The sequence below is a fragment of the Somniosus microcephalus genome, chromosome 1 (assembly GCF_052327205.1).
Source record: "Somniosus microcephalus isolate GS21.2 chromosome 1, FLI_Smic_1.0, whole genome shotgun sequence".
NCBI classification, from domain to species: Eukaryota; Metazoa; Chordata; class Chondrichthyes; order Squaliformes; family Somniosidae; genus Somniosus; species Somniosus microcephalus.
In genome coordinates this window covers 12,390,714-12,404,157 of record NC_140987.1, presented here as the reverse complement: position 1 = coordinate 12,404,157, position 13,444 = coordinate 12,390,714, and the positions used below count along the sequence as shown (strand labels likewise).

Below are 13,444 nucleotides of genomic sequence, written 5' to 3'. Positions count from 1 at the left end.
CGATCCGGTCACTGTTTTCCAAGTGCTCTGCTATTACATCTTTTATAATGGACTCTCGCATTTTCCCCACTACCGATGTCAGGCTTACCGGTCTGTAATTCCCCGTTTTCTCTCTACCACCTTTTTTGAACAGTGGGGTAACATTAGCTACCCGCCAATCCATGGGTACTGTTCCAGAGTCTATCGAATTTTGGAAGATGACCAGCAATGCATCTATTATTTCTAAGGCCACTTCCTTAAGTACCCTAGGGTGTAGATTATCAGGCCCTGGGGATTTATCGGCCTTCAATCCAGTCAATTTCTCTAACACCATTTCCCTACAAATACTGATTTCTATCAGTTCCTCCCTTTCATTAGACCCTATGTTCCCCGACATCTCTGAGAGGTTATTTGTGTCCTCCTTTGTGAAGACAGAACCAAACTATGTATTTAATTGGTCAGCCATTTCTTTGTTCCCCATTATAAATTACCCTGATTCTGACTGCAAGGGACCTACGCCTGACTTCACCAATCTTTTTCTCTTCACATATCTATAAAAGCTTTTAGTCAGTTTTTATGTTCCCTGATCAGGAGAGAAGTCAAAAAAACAATTAGGAAGGCGAAGAGGAACTATGAAATTAAATTATCAAGGAACTTAAAACAAAATAGTAAAATATTTTACAGGCACATCAATAAAAAAAGGAAGGTTAGGATGAGAATAGGGCCACTAATGGATGGACAGGATAATACCACACGCAACGATAGAGAGATGGCAGAGATATTATATAGCTTCAGTATTTACCAGGGAGGTAAAACCGCTGGAGATGGCATCGGATGAGGAGATTAGTAATGAGATAACTGCATTTAAAATAAAACAAGGAAATATATTAACTAAACTAATGAAACTCAGAGGATAAAACCCCTGGCCCGGACGGATTACATCCATGCATTTTAAAAGAATCTAGGGAAGAGATCGCAGAGGCATTACTACACATATTTAATTATTAGTTAGAAAAAGGTGTAGCGTCAGAGGACTGGCGGATAGCGAACGTAATACCTATATTTAAGAAGGGAGATAGTCCAGGGAACTATAGACCAGTCAGCTTACCATCGGTGGTCGGAAAAATAATGGAATCCCTACTGAAGGAGAAAATGGAATAACATCTAGAAACCAAAAATAATAGTCAGCATGGATTTCAAAAGGGAAAGTCTTACTTAATCAACCTAATTGAATTTTTTGAAGAGGTAACAGAGAGAATAGAGAATGGTAATGCAGTAGATATAATTTATCTAGTTTTCAAAAGGCCTTTGATAAGGTAACCCATAATAGACTGATGAATAAGGTCAGGGAATGCGGAGTCAGGGGACAAGTAGCAGAATGGATAGCTGGCTGGCTTAAAGACAGAAAGCAGAGAGTCGGAGTAAAGGGTGGCTATTCACAGTGGCAGAAGGTGGGTAGTGGTGTTCCACAAGGGTCAGTGCTGGGACCACTGCTGTTCACAATTTACATTAACGATTTAGACTTTGGAATCCAAAAACACAATTTCTAAATTTGCAGACACCAAATTGGGGGGGGGATAGTCAATACTGAGGAGGACTGCAACAATAAGATATTAATAAACTTGCAGAATGGGCATATAATTGGCAAATGAAATTCAACACAGATAAATGGAGCTATTACATTTTGGTAAGAAAAATAGGGAGGTCTCTTATTACTTGAAAAATAAGAATCTAAATGGGGTAGAGGAGCAAAGGGATCTCGGAGGGCAAATACACAAATCACTAAAAGTATCAACACAGGTTAACAAGACCATAAAAAAAGCAAACCAAGCACTCGGGTTTATTTCTACAGGGATTGAATTGAAAAGTAGTGAAGTTATGCTAAACCTGTATCGAACCTTGGTTAGACCACACTTGGAGTACTGCGTACAGTTCTGGTCGCCATATTATAAAAAGGGTATAGAGGCACTGGAGAGGGTGCAGAGAAGATTTACAAGGATGATACCAGAAATGCAAGGGTATTTCTATCAGGAAAGGATGAACAGGCTGGGTCTCTTTTCTCTTGAAAAGAGAAGGCTGAGGGGTGACCTAATAGAGGTCTTTAAAATCATGAAAGGTTTCGATAGAGTGGATACAGAGAGAGTGTTTCCACTTGTGGGGAAGAGCAAAACTAGAGGCCATCAATATAAGATAGTCACCAAGAAATCCAATAGGGAATTCAGAAGAAACTTCTTTACCCAGAGAGTGGTGAGAATGTGAAACTCACTACCGCAGGGAGTGGTTGAAGCAAATAGTATAGATGCATTTAAGGGGAGGCTGGACAAGCATATGAGGGAGAAGGGAATAGAGGGTTATGCTGATAGATTTAGATGAGGAAAGACGGGAGGAGGCTCGAGTGGAGCATAAACGCCGGCATGGACTGGTTGGGCTGAATGGCCTGTTTCTGTACTGTATATCCTGTGTAATCACCATTCCATTTGCAACAAGGTTGGATGAAACTTGTTATTGCTGTGTAAATCAGAATTGTTTGACAGATTGGAACCAGAGTTTTGCATCCCTTTCTAGATGCTTTTAAACATGGACAACATAAAGGGAGGCAAACTCCACGTCCCCAACTTGTGGGTCCCAAAAGCAGCTATTGTAGGCAATACAAAACGCGGGCCTGTTTCCGACTGGCCCTCCATTAGGCCCAATCAGTACACAGATGAAGGAAAAAGGGAGAAGGTGCTTGTAGTTTGCACGTCTCTGCTTAAGCTCCACTTTCTCAGTGCCCTAGGAGCATCAGCATCAAAGCAGAAACTTGTTATATTTAGGTTCCTGACAGCAGCAACTTTGGGGGGGGGGGGGGGGGGGGAGTTTTCAAATGATCTCAGACACTTGCTAAAAGTTCAACTGGAAAATCAATAAATGCTGACTATGGAAACCCCCCTGCCCATTGTTAGAAGCTGACAATCAAAGTACTGTAATATTAGAACACAGACAAAAGGCGACTTGGAGATAGTTAATGAAATGTCAGGTAGGAATTCAGAAAGCTCTCCACATCATTACACACTGATGGCAGTTTAATGTATATCTGGAGGTTGTACTCAAGACAAGTTTACACTCGCTATAGTAAAATTCCCCCTGCCAATCCAATCACAACACTTTTATTGTCTAATTACCGTGTACAAAATGAACCACTAAAAACTCTTCTAATAATACAACAGCATTGAATTACTGAAAAAGTCCAGTTAATTATACAGCAATCCTGTTCTACCTCAACACCCCACCTACTCTATCAAAACATATTTATACAACAGGTCCATCCTTTCAGTTAACTTTTCAATTACACTTGAAACATTAGTTTGCCATTTCTCTTTTCAGATGCTGATATACCTGCTTTTTCTGTTTTTATTTCAAGTTTCCAGACTTCGATCATTACTCCCTTAGTATAGCAGTAGAAAAAAAATACATTTATCAGCACATCCATCAAAATACCAACTTCTGCCTTATTTTAAAACCAGCACAGTCCTATAATAAAAACGGTTCACTCGTGACCAAAAGGGGGGAGAATGTCAAGATGACAAAGTGAACTGGAGCCCCTTTCTTCAACTTTTGTTCTCATCTATATTGTATAAACAATGAACAGTCAGACGATGAGGTTATTGCAAAATGGGTGACATTCAGGCTTGCTACAGAGAGGGAGCAGTTTGGAAACACGGCAACCCAGCTCCTGTGTGTGTTATACAGAATAAAAAAGGAACTTCACAGTGGCAGCTGGTTGTAACGAAGGGTCAGAAATAACATTTTAGCCGGAAAATAACAGACCACAACGAACTGGCCACCCTCATGACCAAAAAAGGGTAGAAGGACTGGATCAACCCTGGATTCCGGGCCGATGCTCTAAGCACGGAGCACCGGCCTCGCGTCTCTCGCACACCCAGAGTCAGCGCGGCCCAGAGCCGGGCTGGAGGCGCAGCAGCCGCTGCTGGTCCCTCCCCTCAGGACGTGGCCGCTAAAAAAAAACATTGACCCATCATCCTCCTCTCTCCACCCAGAGAAAGATAAGGCAATCATCAACTTTTATACAGGAAAAGGCAGAGAAACTGCCGCCACTTCCCACAAAACTGAAAGTGTATTAGATATTAAAATAAATCACTGAACGCTCAACAACCAGGCTGGAGAGACACAGCAGAGGCTGGCAGACAGAGCAGGTGGCACTGGGGCATGGCGATGGAGCAAACTTAAGGCTGGCACTTGGGTTGAGCAGGATCCACACTGGAACCTGGAACCGAGAAACACAGCGGGCACCGGAGCAGGCACCGCGCGGGCACCGGGAGGCGGAGCGGGCACCGGGAGACACCGCACGGGGACCGGGAGGCGGAGCGGGCGACGGAGCGGGGACCGGGCGGGCCCCGGGAGACGGAGCGGGGAGCGGGGACCGGGCGGGCCCCGGGAGACGGAGCGGGGCCCCGGGAGACGGAGCGGGGACCGGGCGGGGCCCCGGGAGACGGAGCGGGGACCGGGCGGGCCCCGGGAGACGGAGCGGGGACCGGGCGGGCCCCGGGAGACGGAGCGGGGACCGGGCGGGCCCCGGGAGACGGAGCGGGGACCGGGCGGGCCCCGGGAGACGGAGCAGGCACTGGGAGACAGAGCAGGCTCCACACGGGCACCGGGAGTCAGAGCAGGAACTGCGCGGGCACCGGGAGTCAGAGCAAGCACTGGGATTCAGAGCAGGCTTCACACGGGCACCGGGAGACAGAGCAGGCACTGCACGGGCACCGGGAGACAGAGCAGGCACCGCGTGGGCACCAGGAGACAGAGCAGGCTCCACACGGGCACCGGGAGTCAGAGCAGGAACCGCGCGGGCACCGGGAGTCAGAGCAAGCACTGGGATTCAGAGCAGGCTTCACACGGGCACCGGGAGACAGAGCAGGCACTGCACGGGCACCGGGTGACAGAGCAGGTACCGCGCGGGCACCGGGAGACCACTCGCGCTTTTTTCAGATTGACAGAGATCATGTATTAGATGACAAGTCACACCGCATCACCTGGCACCAGTGGATTTGAAACAATGCCTACTGGCAACGTAGTGATAAAGAGAAGATACCCATTCTTACAGTTGTGATAGTGCCAAATTTGGGGAGCTCCTTTTGCGAAAAGTCACTATTTTGGGCAATGAAAAATGGCTCTTGCTTTATTTGCCCAGTAGACAGAGGATAGCTTGAGCACGTGAAGGGCGATATAATCAAGTTCTTTTTTAGAGCAATATAGCAAAAATGCCTGAATAGTGACAGTTTGAATTAGCCATCATTCCACAATAACAGGAGGTTACGGTATATGAAGGGTCTGGCTCCATTTGCCGAGAATGGGACGATTTTAAGTAGAGATTGGGCTCGGGTGGCTCTTGCTCAGAATGGATATGATGGCACTCTGGCGTGGGGAAAGGTTTTGGGGTATGATAGCACTATACTTTTGAAGAAGACAGATGGGATGTAACAACATGACAGTAAGGGGAGAAGATGTGGGGTATGATGGCACTATGGATGATGGGGAAGACAGGTGGGATATGACGACACTGTGGTGAAGGGTAGAAGTGGGATATGGAAGGACATCGCACTACAGAAGATGTGGGGGGTAAGAGAAGACGAGCTATAATGGGTGAGAATTTTTTTTTTTTTTTAAATGTATTTATTCACGGGATGTGAGCGTCACCAGCATAGCCAGTATTTATTGCCCATCCTGAATTGCCCTTGAGAAGATGGTGGTGAGCCGCATTCTTGAACTGCTGCAGTCCATCGTAGCAGTTTTTTTGATACAACAAGAGTGGTTTGCCACGCCATTTCAGAGGGCAGTTAACAGTCAAGCACATTGCAGTGGGTCTAAGAACATAAGAAATAGGAGCAGGAGTGGGCCAGACAGCCACTCGAGCCTGCTCCGCCATTCAATGAGATCATGGCTGATCATCCACCTCAACTCCACTTTCCCGCCCGATCTCCATATCCCTCGATTCCCCAAGAGTCGAAAAATCTATCGACCTCAGTCCTGAATATACTCAGACTCAGCACCCACAGCCCTCTGGGACAGAGAATTCCAAAGATTCACAACCCTCTGAGTGAAGAAATTCCTCATCGCAGTCTTAAATGACCGACCCCTTGTCTTGAGACTATGCCCCCTAGTTCTAGGCACTCCAGCCAGGGGGAACAACCTCTCAGCGTTTACCATCAATCCCCTTCAGAATTTTGTATGTTTCAATGATATCACCTCACAATCTTCTAAACTCCAGAGTATCGGCCCAATCTACTTAATCTCTCATCATAGGACAGCCCTCTCATCCCAGGAATCAATCTAATGAACCTTCATTGCACCGTCTCCAAGGCAAGTATATCCTTCGTTAGATAAGGAGACCAAAGCTGTGCACAGTACTCCAGGTGTGGTCTCACCAAGGTCCTGTACAATTGTAGCAAGACTTCCTTACTCTTATACTCCAATCCCCTTGCAATAAAGGCCAACACGCCATTTGTCTCCTTTATTGCTTGCTGTGCCTACATGCTAGCTTTCGGTGTTTCTTGCATGAGGACACCCAAATCTCTCTGAACACCAACATTTGAAAGCTTCTCACCATTTAAAAAATATTCTGTTTTTCTATTCTTCCGACCAAAGTGAGGAGTCACATATAGACCAGACTGGGTAAGGACGGCAGATTTCCTTCCCTAAAGGACAGTGAACCAGATGGGTTTTTACACAATCCGGTAGTTTCATGGACACCATTACTGATACAGGTAGACTATCCTTTATCCGAAAACCTCGGGACCAGCCGTGTTTCGGAGAATTTCGGATTTCAGAAGGTGGGTCGGCGGGGGTCCGCTGGGGGGTCGTGCGCACGACTTACGCTGACGCGCGGCGTAAGTCGTGCGCACGACCCCCCGCCGACCCCGACCCCCGCCGACTTACGGTCGGGGTCGGCGGGGGTCCGCGCTCACGACTTACGCTGATGCTCAGCGTAAGTCGGCAGGGGTCGGGGTCGGCGGGGGGGTCGGGGGTCCGCGGGGGGGTCGGGGCCGGCGGGGGTCCGCGGGGGGGGTCGTGCGCACGACTTACGCTGAACGAAAAAACCTTCGGTTTTTAGAGGGTTTCGGTTTTCGGAAGTTCGGATAAAGGGTAGTCTACCTGTACTAGCTTTTCATTCCAGATTTATTTAATTTACTGTTGGGATTTGAACTCATGTCTCCAGATCATTAATCCAAGCCTCTGGATTACTAGCCCAGTAACATAACTACTATGCTACTGTTCCCTGTAATATGATGACATTGAGAGGGAGCAGAGCAGGAAGGATATGGTGGCTCTTGCCCTAAAAAATTGGTCAAAATACCCCACTTCTCCCTCCTCCTCCACCCCCTCTCCCCTGCTTCCGCCCCCCCGTCTCCCCTTACCCCCCCGTCTCCCCTTACCCCCCCGTCTCCCCTTATCCCCCCCGTCTCCCCTTATCCCCCCCGTCTCCCCTTATCCCCCCCGTCACCCCTGAACCCCCCGTCTCCCCTTAACCCCCCGTCTCCCCTTAACCCCCCCGTCTCCCCTTAACCCCCACCGTCTCCCCTGCTTCTCCCCCCGTCTCCCCTTACCCCCCCCACCGTCTCCCCTGCTTCTCCCCCTCCCCGTCTCCCCTTACCCCCCTCTCCCCCATCTCCCGCTTCCCCCCCCGTCTCCTTACACCCCCCGTCTCCCCTGCTTCTCCCCCCGTCTCCCCTTACCCCCCGTCTCCCCTTACCCCTCCTCCTTCCCCCAGTGTCTCCTCTTACCCCCCCGTCTCCCCTTACCCCTCCGCCTCCCCCCCCCGTGTCTCCCCTTATCCCTCCTCCTTCCCCCCCCGTGTCTCCCCTTATCCCTCCTCCTTCCCCCCCCCGTCTCTCCTCCTTCCCCCCCCGTCTCTCCTCCTTCTCCCCACCCCGTCTCTCCTCCTTCCCCCCACCCCGTCTCTCCTCCTTCCCCCCACCCCGTCTCTCCTCCTTCCCCCCCCCCGTCTCTCCTCCTTCCCCCCCCCCCCGCCGTCTCTCCTCCTTCCCCCCCGTCCGTCTCTCCTCCTCCTCCCCCCCCGTCCGTCTCTCCTCCTCCTCCCCCCTCCCCCCCGTCCGTCTCTACTCTCCTCCTCCCACCCCCCGGTCCGTCTCTCCTCCTTCCCCCACCCCAACCACCCCCCCCGGTCCGTCTCTCCTCCTACCCCCCCACCCCGGTCCGTCTCTCCTCCTCCCCCCCCCCGGTCCGTCTCTCCTCCTTCCCCCCCCCCACCCCCGTCCGTCTCTCCTCCTTCCCCCCCCCACCCCCGTCCGTCTCTCCTCCTTCCCCCCCATCTCTCCTCTCCTCCCCCCCCCGGTCCGTCTCTCCTCCTTCCCCCCGCCCCACCCCGGTCCATCTCTCCTCCTTCCCCCACCCCCACCGTCCGCATCTCCTCCTTCCCCCCCATCTCTCCTCTCCTCCCCCTCCCGTCCGTATCTCCTCCTTCCCCCCCATCTCTCCTCTCCTCCCCCCCCCGGTCCGTCTCTCCTCCTTCCCCCCCCCGCCCCATCTCTCCTCCTTCCCCCACCGTCCGCATCTCCTCCTTCCCCCCCATCTCTCCTCTCCTCCCCCTCCCGTCCGTATCTCCTCCTTCCCCCCCATCTCTCTTCTCCTTCCCCCCCCCGGTCCGTCTCTCCTCCTTCCCCCCGCCCCCCCCCGGTCCATCTCTCCTCCTTCCCCCACCCCCACATCTCCTCCTTCCCCCCCATCTCTCCTCTCCTCCCCCTCCCGTCCGTATCTCCTCCTTCCCCCCCATCTCTCCTCTCCTCTCCTCCCCCCCCCGGTCCGTCTCTCCTCCTTCCCCCCGCCCCCCCCCCGGTCCATCTCTCCTCCTTCCCCCACCCCCACCGTCCGCATCTCCTCCTTCCCCCCCATCTCTCCTCTCCTCCCCCTCCCGTCCGTATCTCCTCCTTCCCCCCCATCTCTCCTCTCCTCCCCCTCCCGTCCGTATCTCCTCCTTCCCCCCCCCGTCTCTCCTCTCCCTAATCTCCTCTCCTCCCATCTCTCCTCCTCTTCTCCCCCCTCTCCTCCTCTGCTCCCCCCAATCTCCCCTCCTCTTCCCTCTAATCTCCCCTTTCCCCCCACCCCAGTCTCCCCTCCTCCCCCCGCGTCTCCCCTCCCCCCCGCGTCTCCCCTCCCCCCTCTCCCCCCCGTCTCCTCTCCCCCCCCCGTCTCCCCTCTCCCCCCCGTCTCCTCTCTCCCCCCCCCGTCTCCTCTCTCCCCCCCCCCCGTCTCCTCTCTCCACCACCCCCCCGTCTCCTCTCTCCACCACCCCCCCCCGTCTCCTCTCTCCACCCCCCCGTCTCCTCTCTTCCCCCCCCCCCGTCTCCTCTCCCTCCCCGTCTCCTCTCTCTCCCCCCCGTCTCCTCTCCCCCCCCCCTCTTCCCCCCCCCGTCTCCTCTCCCCCCCCCCTCTTCCCCCCCCGTCTCCTCTCTTCCCCCCCCCGTCTCCTCTCTCCCCCCCCCCGTCTCCTCTCTCCCCCCCGTCTCCTCTCTCCCCCCCGTCTCCTCTCTTCCCCCCCCCGTCTCCTCTCTCCCCCCCCCGTCTCCTCTCTCTCCCCCCCCCGTCTCCTCTCTCTCCCCCCCGTCTCCCCTCCCCCCCGTCTCCTCTCCCCCCCCCCGTCTCCTCTCTTCCCCCCCCCCGTCTCCTCTCTTCCCCCCCCCCGTCTCCTCTCTCCCCCCCCCCCCGTCTCCTCTCTCCCCCCCCCCGTCTCCTCTCTCCCCCCCCGTCTCCTCTCTCCCCCCCCGTCTCCTCTCTCCCCCCCCCCGTCTCCTCTCTCCCCCCCCCGTCTCCTCTCTCCCCCCCCCCCGTCTCCTCTCTCCCCCCCCCCCCCGTCTCCTCTCTCCACCCCCCCCGTCTCCTCTCTCCCTCCCCGTCTCCTCTCTCTCCCCCCCCGTCTCCTCTCTCTCCCCCCCGTCTCCTCTCCCCCCCCCGTCTCCTCTCTTCCCCCCCCCGTCTCCTCTCTTCCCCCCCCCGTCTCCTCTCTTCCCCCCCGTCTCCTCTCCCCCCCCCGTCTCCTCTCTCTCCCCGTCTCCTCTCCCCCCCCCGTCTCCTCTCTCCCCACCCCCCGTCTCCTCTCTCCCCACCCCCCGTCTCCTCTCTCCCCCCCCCCCCGTCTCCTCTCTCCCCCCCCCCGTCTCCTCTCTCCCCCCCCCCCGTCTCCTCTCTTCCCCCCCCCCCGTCTCCTCTCTCCCTCCCCGTCTCCTCTCTCTCCCCCCCCGTCTCCTCTCTCTCCCCCCCCGTCTCCTCTCCCCCCCCGTCTCCTCTCTTCCCCCCCCCGTCTCCTCTCTCCCCCCCCCCCCCCGTCTCCTCTCTCCCCCCCCCCCCCCCGTCTCCTCTCTCCCCCCCCCCCCCGTCTCCTCTCTCTCCCCCCCCGTCTCCTCTCCCCCCCGTCTCCTCTCTTCCCCCCCGTCTCCTCTCCCCCCCCGTCTCCTCTCTCTCCCCCCCGTCTCCTCTCCCCCCCCCGTCTCCTCTCTCCCCACCCCCCGTCTCCTCTCTCCCCCCCCCCGTCTCCTCTCTCCCCCCCCCCCGTCTCCTCTCTTCCCCCCCCCGTCTCCTCTCTCTCCCTCCCCGTCTCCTCTCTTCCCCCCCCCCCGTCTCCTCTCTCCCTCCCCGTCTCCTCTCCCCCCCCCCCGTCTCCTCTCCTCCCCCCGTCTCCTCTCCTCCCCCCCCGTCTCCTCTCCTCCCCCGCCCCAGTCTCCTCTCCTCCCCCGCCCCAGTCTCCTCTCCCCCCCCCCAATCTCCTCTCCTCCCCCCAATCTCCTCTCTCTCCCGTCTCCTCTCCCCCCACCCGTCGTCTCCTCTCCCCCAAGTCTCCTCTCTCTCTCGTCTCCTCTCCCCCCACCCGTCGTCTCCTCTCTCTCTCCCGTCTCCACTCCCCCCACCCGTCGTCTCCTCTCCCCCCGTCTCCTCTCTCTCTCCCGTCTCCTCTCCCCCCCACCCGTCGTCTCCTCTCTCTCTCCCGTCTCCTCTCCCCCCCACCCGTCGTCTCCTTTCCCCCCAGTCTCCTCTCCCTCCCCCCGTCTCCTCTCCCCCCCCCCCCCCCCGTGTCTCCTCTCCTCCCCCCAATCTCCTCTCTCTCCCGTCTCCTCTCCCCCCACCCGTCGTCTCCTCTCCCCCAAGTCTCCTCTCTCTCTCCCGTCTCCTCTCCCCCCACCCGTCGTCTCCTCTCTCTCTCCCGTCTCCACTCCCCCCACCCGTCGTCTCCTCTCCCCCCGTCTCCTCTCTCTCTCCCGTCTCCTCTCCCCCCACCCGTCGTCTCCTCTCTCTCTCCCGTCTCCTCTCCCCCCCACCCGTCGTCTCCTTTCCCCCCAGTCTCCTCTCCCTCCCCCCGTCTCCTCTCCCCCCCCCCCCGTGTCTCCTCTCCTCCCCCCCCCCGTCTCCTCTCCTCCCCCCCCCCGTGTCTCCTCTCCTCTCCCCCCCCGTGTCTCCTCTTCGCCCCCCGCCCCAGTCTCCTCTTCGCCCCCCGCCCCAGTCTCCTCTCCCCCCACCCCCAGTCTCCTCTCCTCCCCCCCCAGTCTCCTCCTCTCCCCCCCCAGTCCCCTCTCTTCCCCGCTCTGCACACAGCACTGACAGTTGGGAGGATAAAGTCCGTGCCTAGGGGACGAAACCACACCCCCCCCCCCTCTCCAATGGGGGGGGGGGGGTGTGGGGGGAGTCAGATTCCTCCTCGGTTCCCCTCCGGGAGGTGTAACGCCCCCCTGCAATGAATGGTATCTCCCGCGCCCCGCGAGCCAGCGCTCGAGCCGGCCGGCCGGAGCCGTTAGTGTTTGAAAAGCTCGCGCCGCCTCAGCTCGCTCCGTCCGAGCGACAAACAAACTCCGCCCGCCCGCCGCGCATCGGGAAGGGGATTCTGTCAAATATATTTAAAAAAAACAATTATCTCCTTCCCCCCCCCCCACCCCACTACCTCTCTGAGGAACTTTCCTCACATCCCACCCACCCCCAATCTATTATTATTTATATATTTATTTTAAAATGTTTCCACCCTCCCGATTCTGTGGCAAGTCCGCTCCCTCCGTCTTCCAGTTTCTTCTCTTACCTCGGGACAGATCGAGCGGTACGTTCTCCTCCCCGCTGTCATTCCGCCCTGTATGTGTGTGTTTGTATATATTGTATAAATCAATATATACAGATAGTGTGTGTGTGTGTGTGTGTGTGTGTGTATATGTAAGGAAGAAAGAGAGAGAAAAAAAACGATTAAGAATTTGCATACTGTTGCAGGGGTAAGTCATACATTTTTATTTCCGTCAATACATGACTAGATTTTTTTTTAGACGATTATTATTAATTATTGTTCCCCCCCTCCTCCTCCCTGGCAGGGTTGTTTGTATTATGATTATCCGGTGTACCTCTAATGCGGAGGCTCCTCACGGAGCGGCCGCGGATGCTGACCGCCATGTTCGCCGCCTCCTGACTCTCTGCCGCCGCTGGCGGGGCGGCGCGACGGGCCAGCCCGACACAACACCGGAAGCGCCCGGGCCGCTCTCGCGAGAGCAGCGCCGCGCTCATCAATGAATGGGGAGCGGGGGCGGGGCCACAAGAGACAACAAACATAGAACCATAGAAATAAATAACAGAAATTGCTGGAAAAACTCAGCAGGTCAGGCAACATCCGTGGAGAGAAATTTGGATTTGACGTTTCGGGTCGAAACCCTTCTTCAAAACTGGAAAGAAAAGAAAATAGATGGAAGGCAGGACTGCGATCGAACGAAAGAAGTAAAAGAGGCAATAAAAGGTATTCGAAACCAGACGAGATGGTAATGGGCCAGTGGAGACAAAAGACAGCTGAGATTAGGTGTGAAGTGTACTGGCAGGATAGGAGACAGCTGCCAGGTGGGAGAGAGAAACAAAAGGAAAGGGCACTTTGCAGCCTTCCGGACTCAATATCGAGTTCAACAATTTCAGATCATAACCTCAGCCCCTATTACTTATAATTTTTTCCGCCCCTTTGTTTTGGGTCTTCCCCCCCCCCCTTTTCAGTACCCTGTCCCTGCCTTCTCCCCATATCCCTTGATCCCTTTAGCCTTAAGAAATATATCACCCTATCAACCACCTTAAACATTCACCCTCCACCACTGGCGTACCGTGGCTGCAGTGTGTACCATCTACAAGATGCACTGCAGCAACTCACCAAGGCTTCTTCGGCAGCACCTCCCAAACCCGCGACCTCTTCCACCTAGAAGGACAAGGGCAGCAGGCGCATGGGAACACCATCGCCTCCAAGTTCCCCTCGAAGTCACACACCATCCTGACTTAAAACATAGAAACATAGAAGATAGGCGCAGGAGTAGGCCATTCGGCCCCTCGAGCCTGCTCCGCCATTCAGTGAGATTATGGCTGATCATCCAAACTCAGTACCCTGTCCCTGCCTTCTCCCCATATCCATTGATCCCTTTAGCCTTAAGAAATATATCCAACTCCTTCTTGAATA

The 13,444-nt window shown here is 55.4% G+C and overlaps 1 protein-coding gene across 3 annotated transcripts in view; it reads right to left on the bottom strand.

Moving 5' to 3' along the window:
• The window catches only part of rictora (RPTOR independent companion of MTOR, complex 2 a), a 903,687-nt gene that overhangs the window by 802,867 nt on the left and 87,376 nt on the right, over nt 1-13,444 (bottom strand). For 2 of the 3 annotated variants that reach the window (XM_085966449.1, XM_085966521.1), the window contains exons 1-2: nt 12,363-12,466; nt 12,053-12,100 (exon numbers count right to left, since the gene is read on the bottom strand). In XM_085966449.1, the coding sequence (XP_085822575.1) occupies nt 12,053-12,100; nt 12,363-12,411 (97 nt within the window). In that variant the 5' untranslated portion in view covers nt 12,412-12,466. Of the gene's footprint in view, nt 1-12,052; nt 12,101-12,362; nt 12,467-13,444 lie in introns of those variants that run through there. The other variant, XM_085966601.1, reaches the window with a different exon arrangement.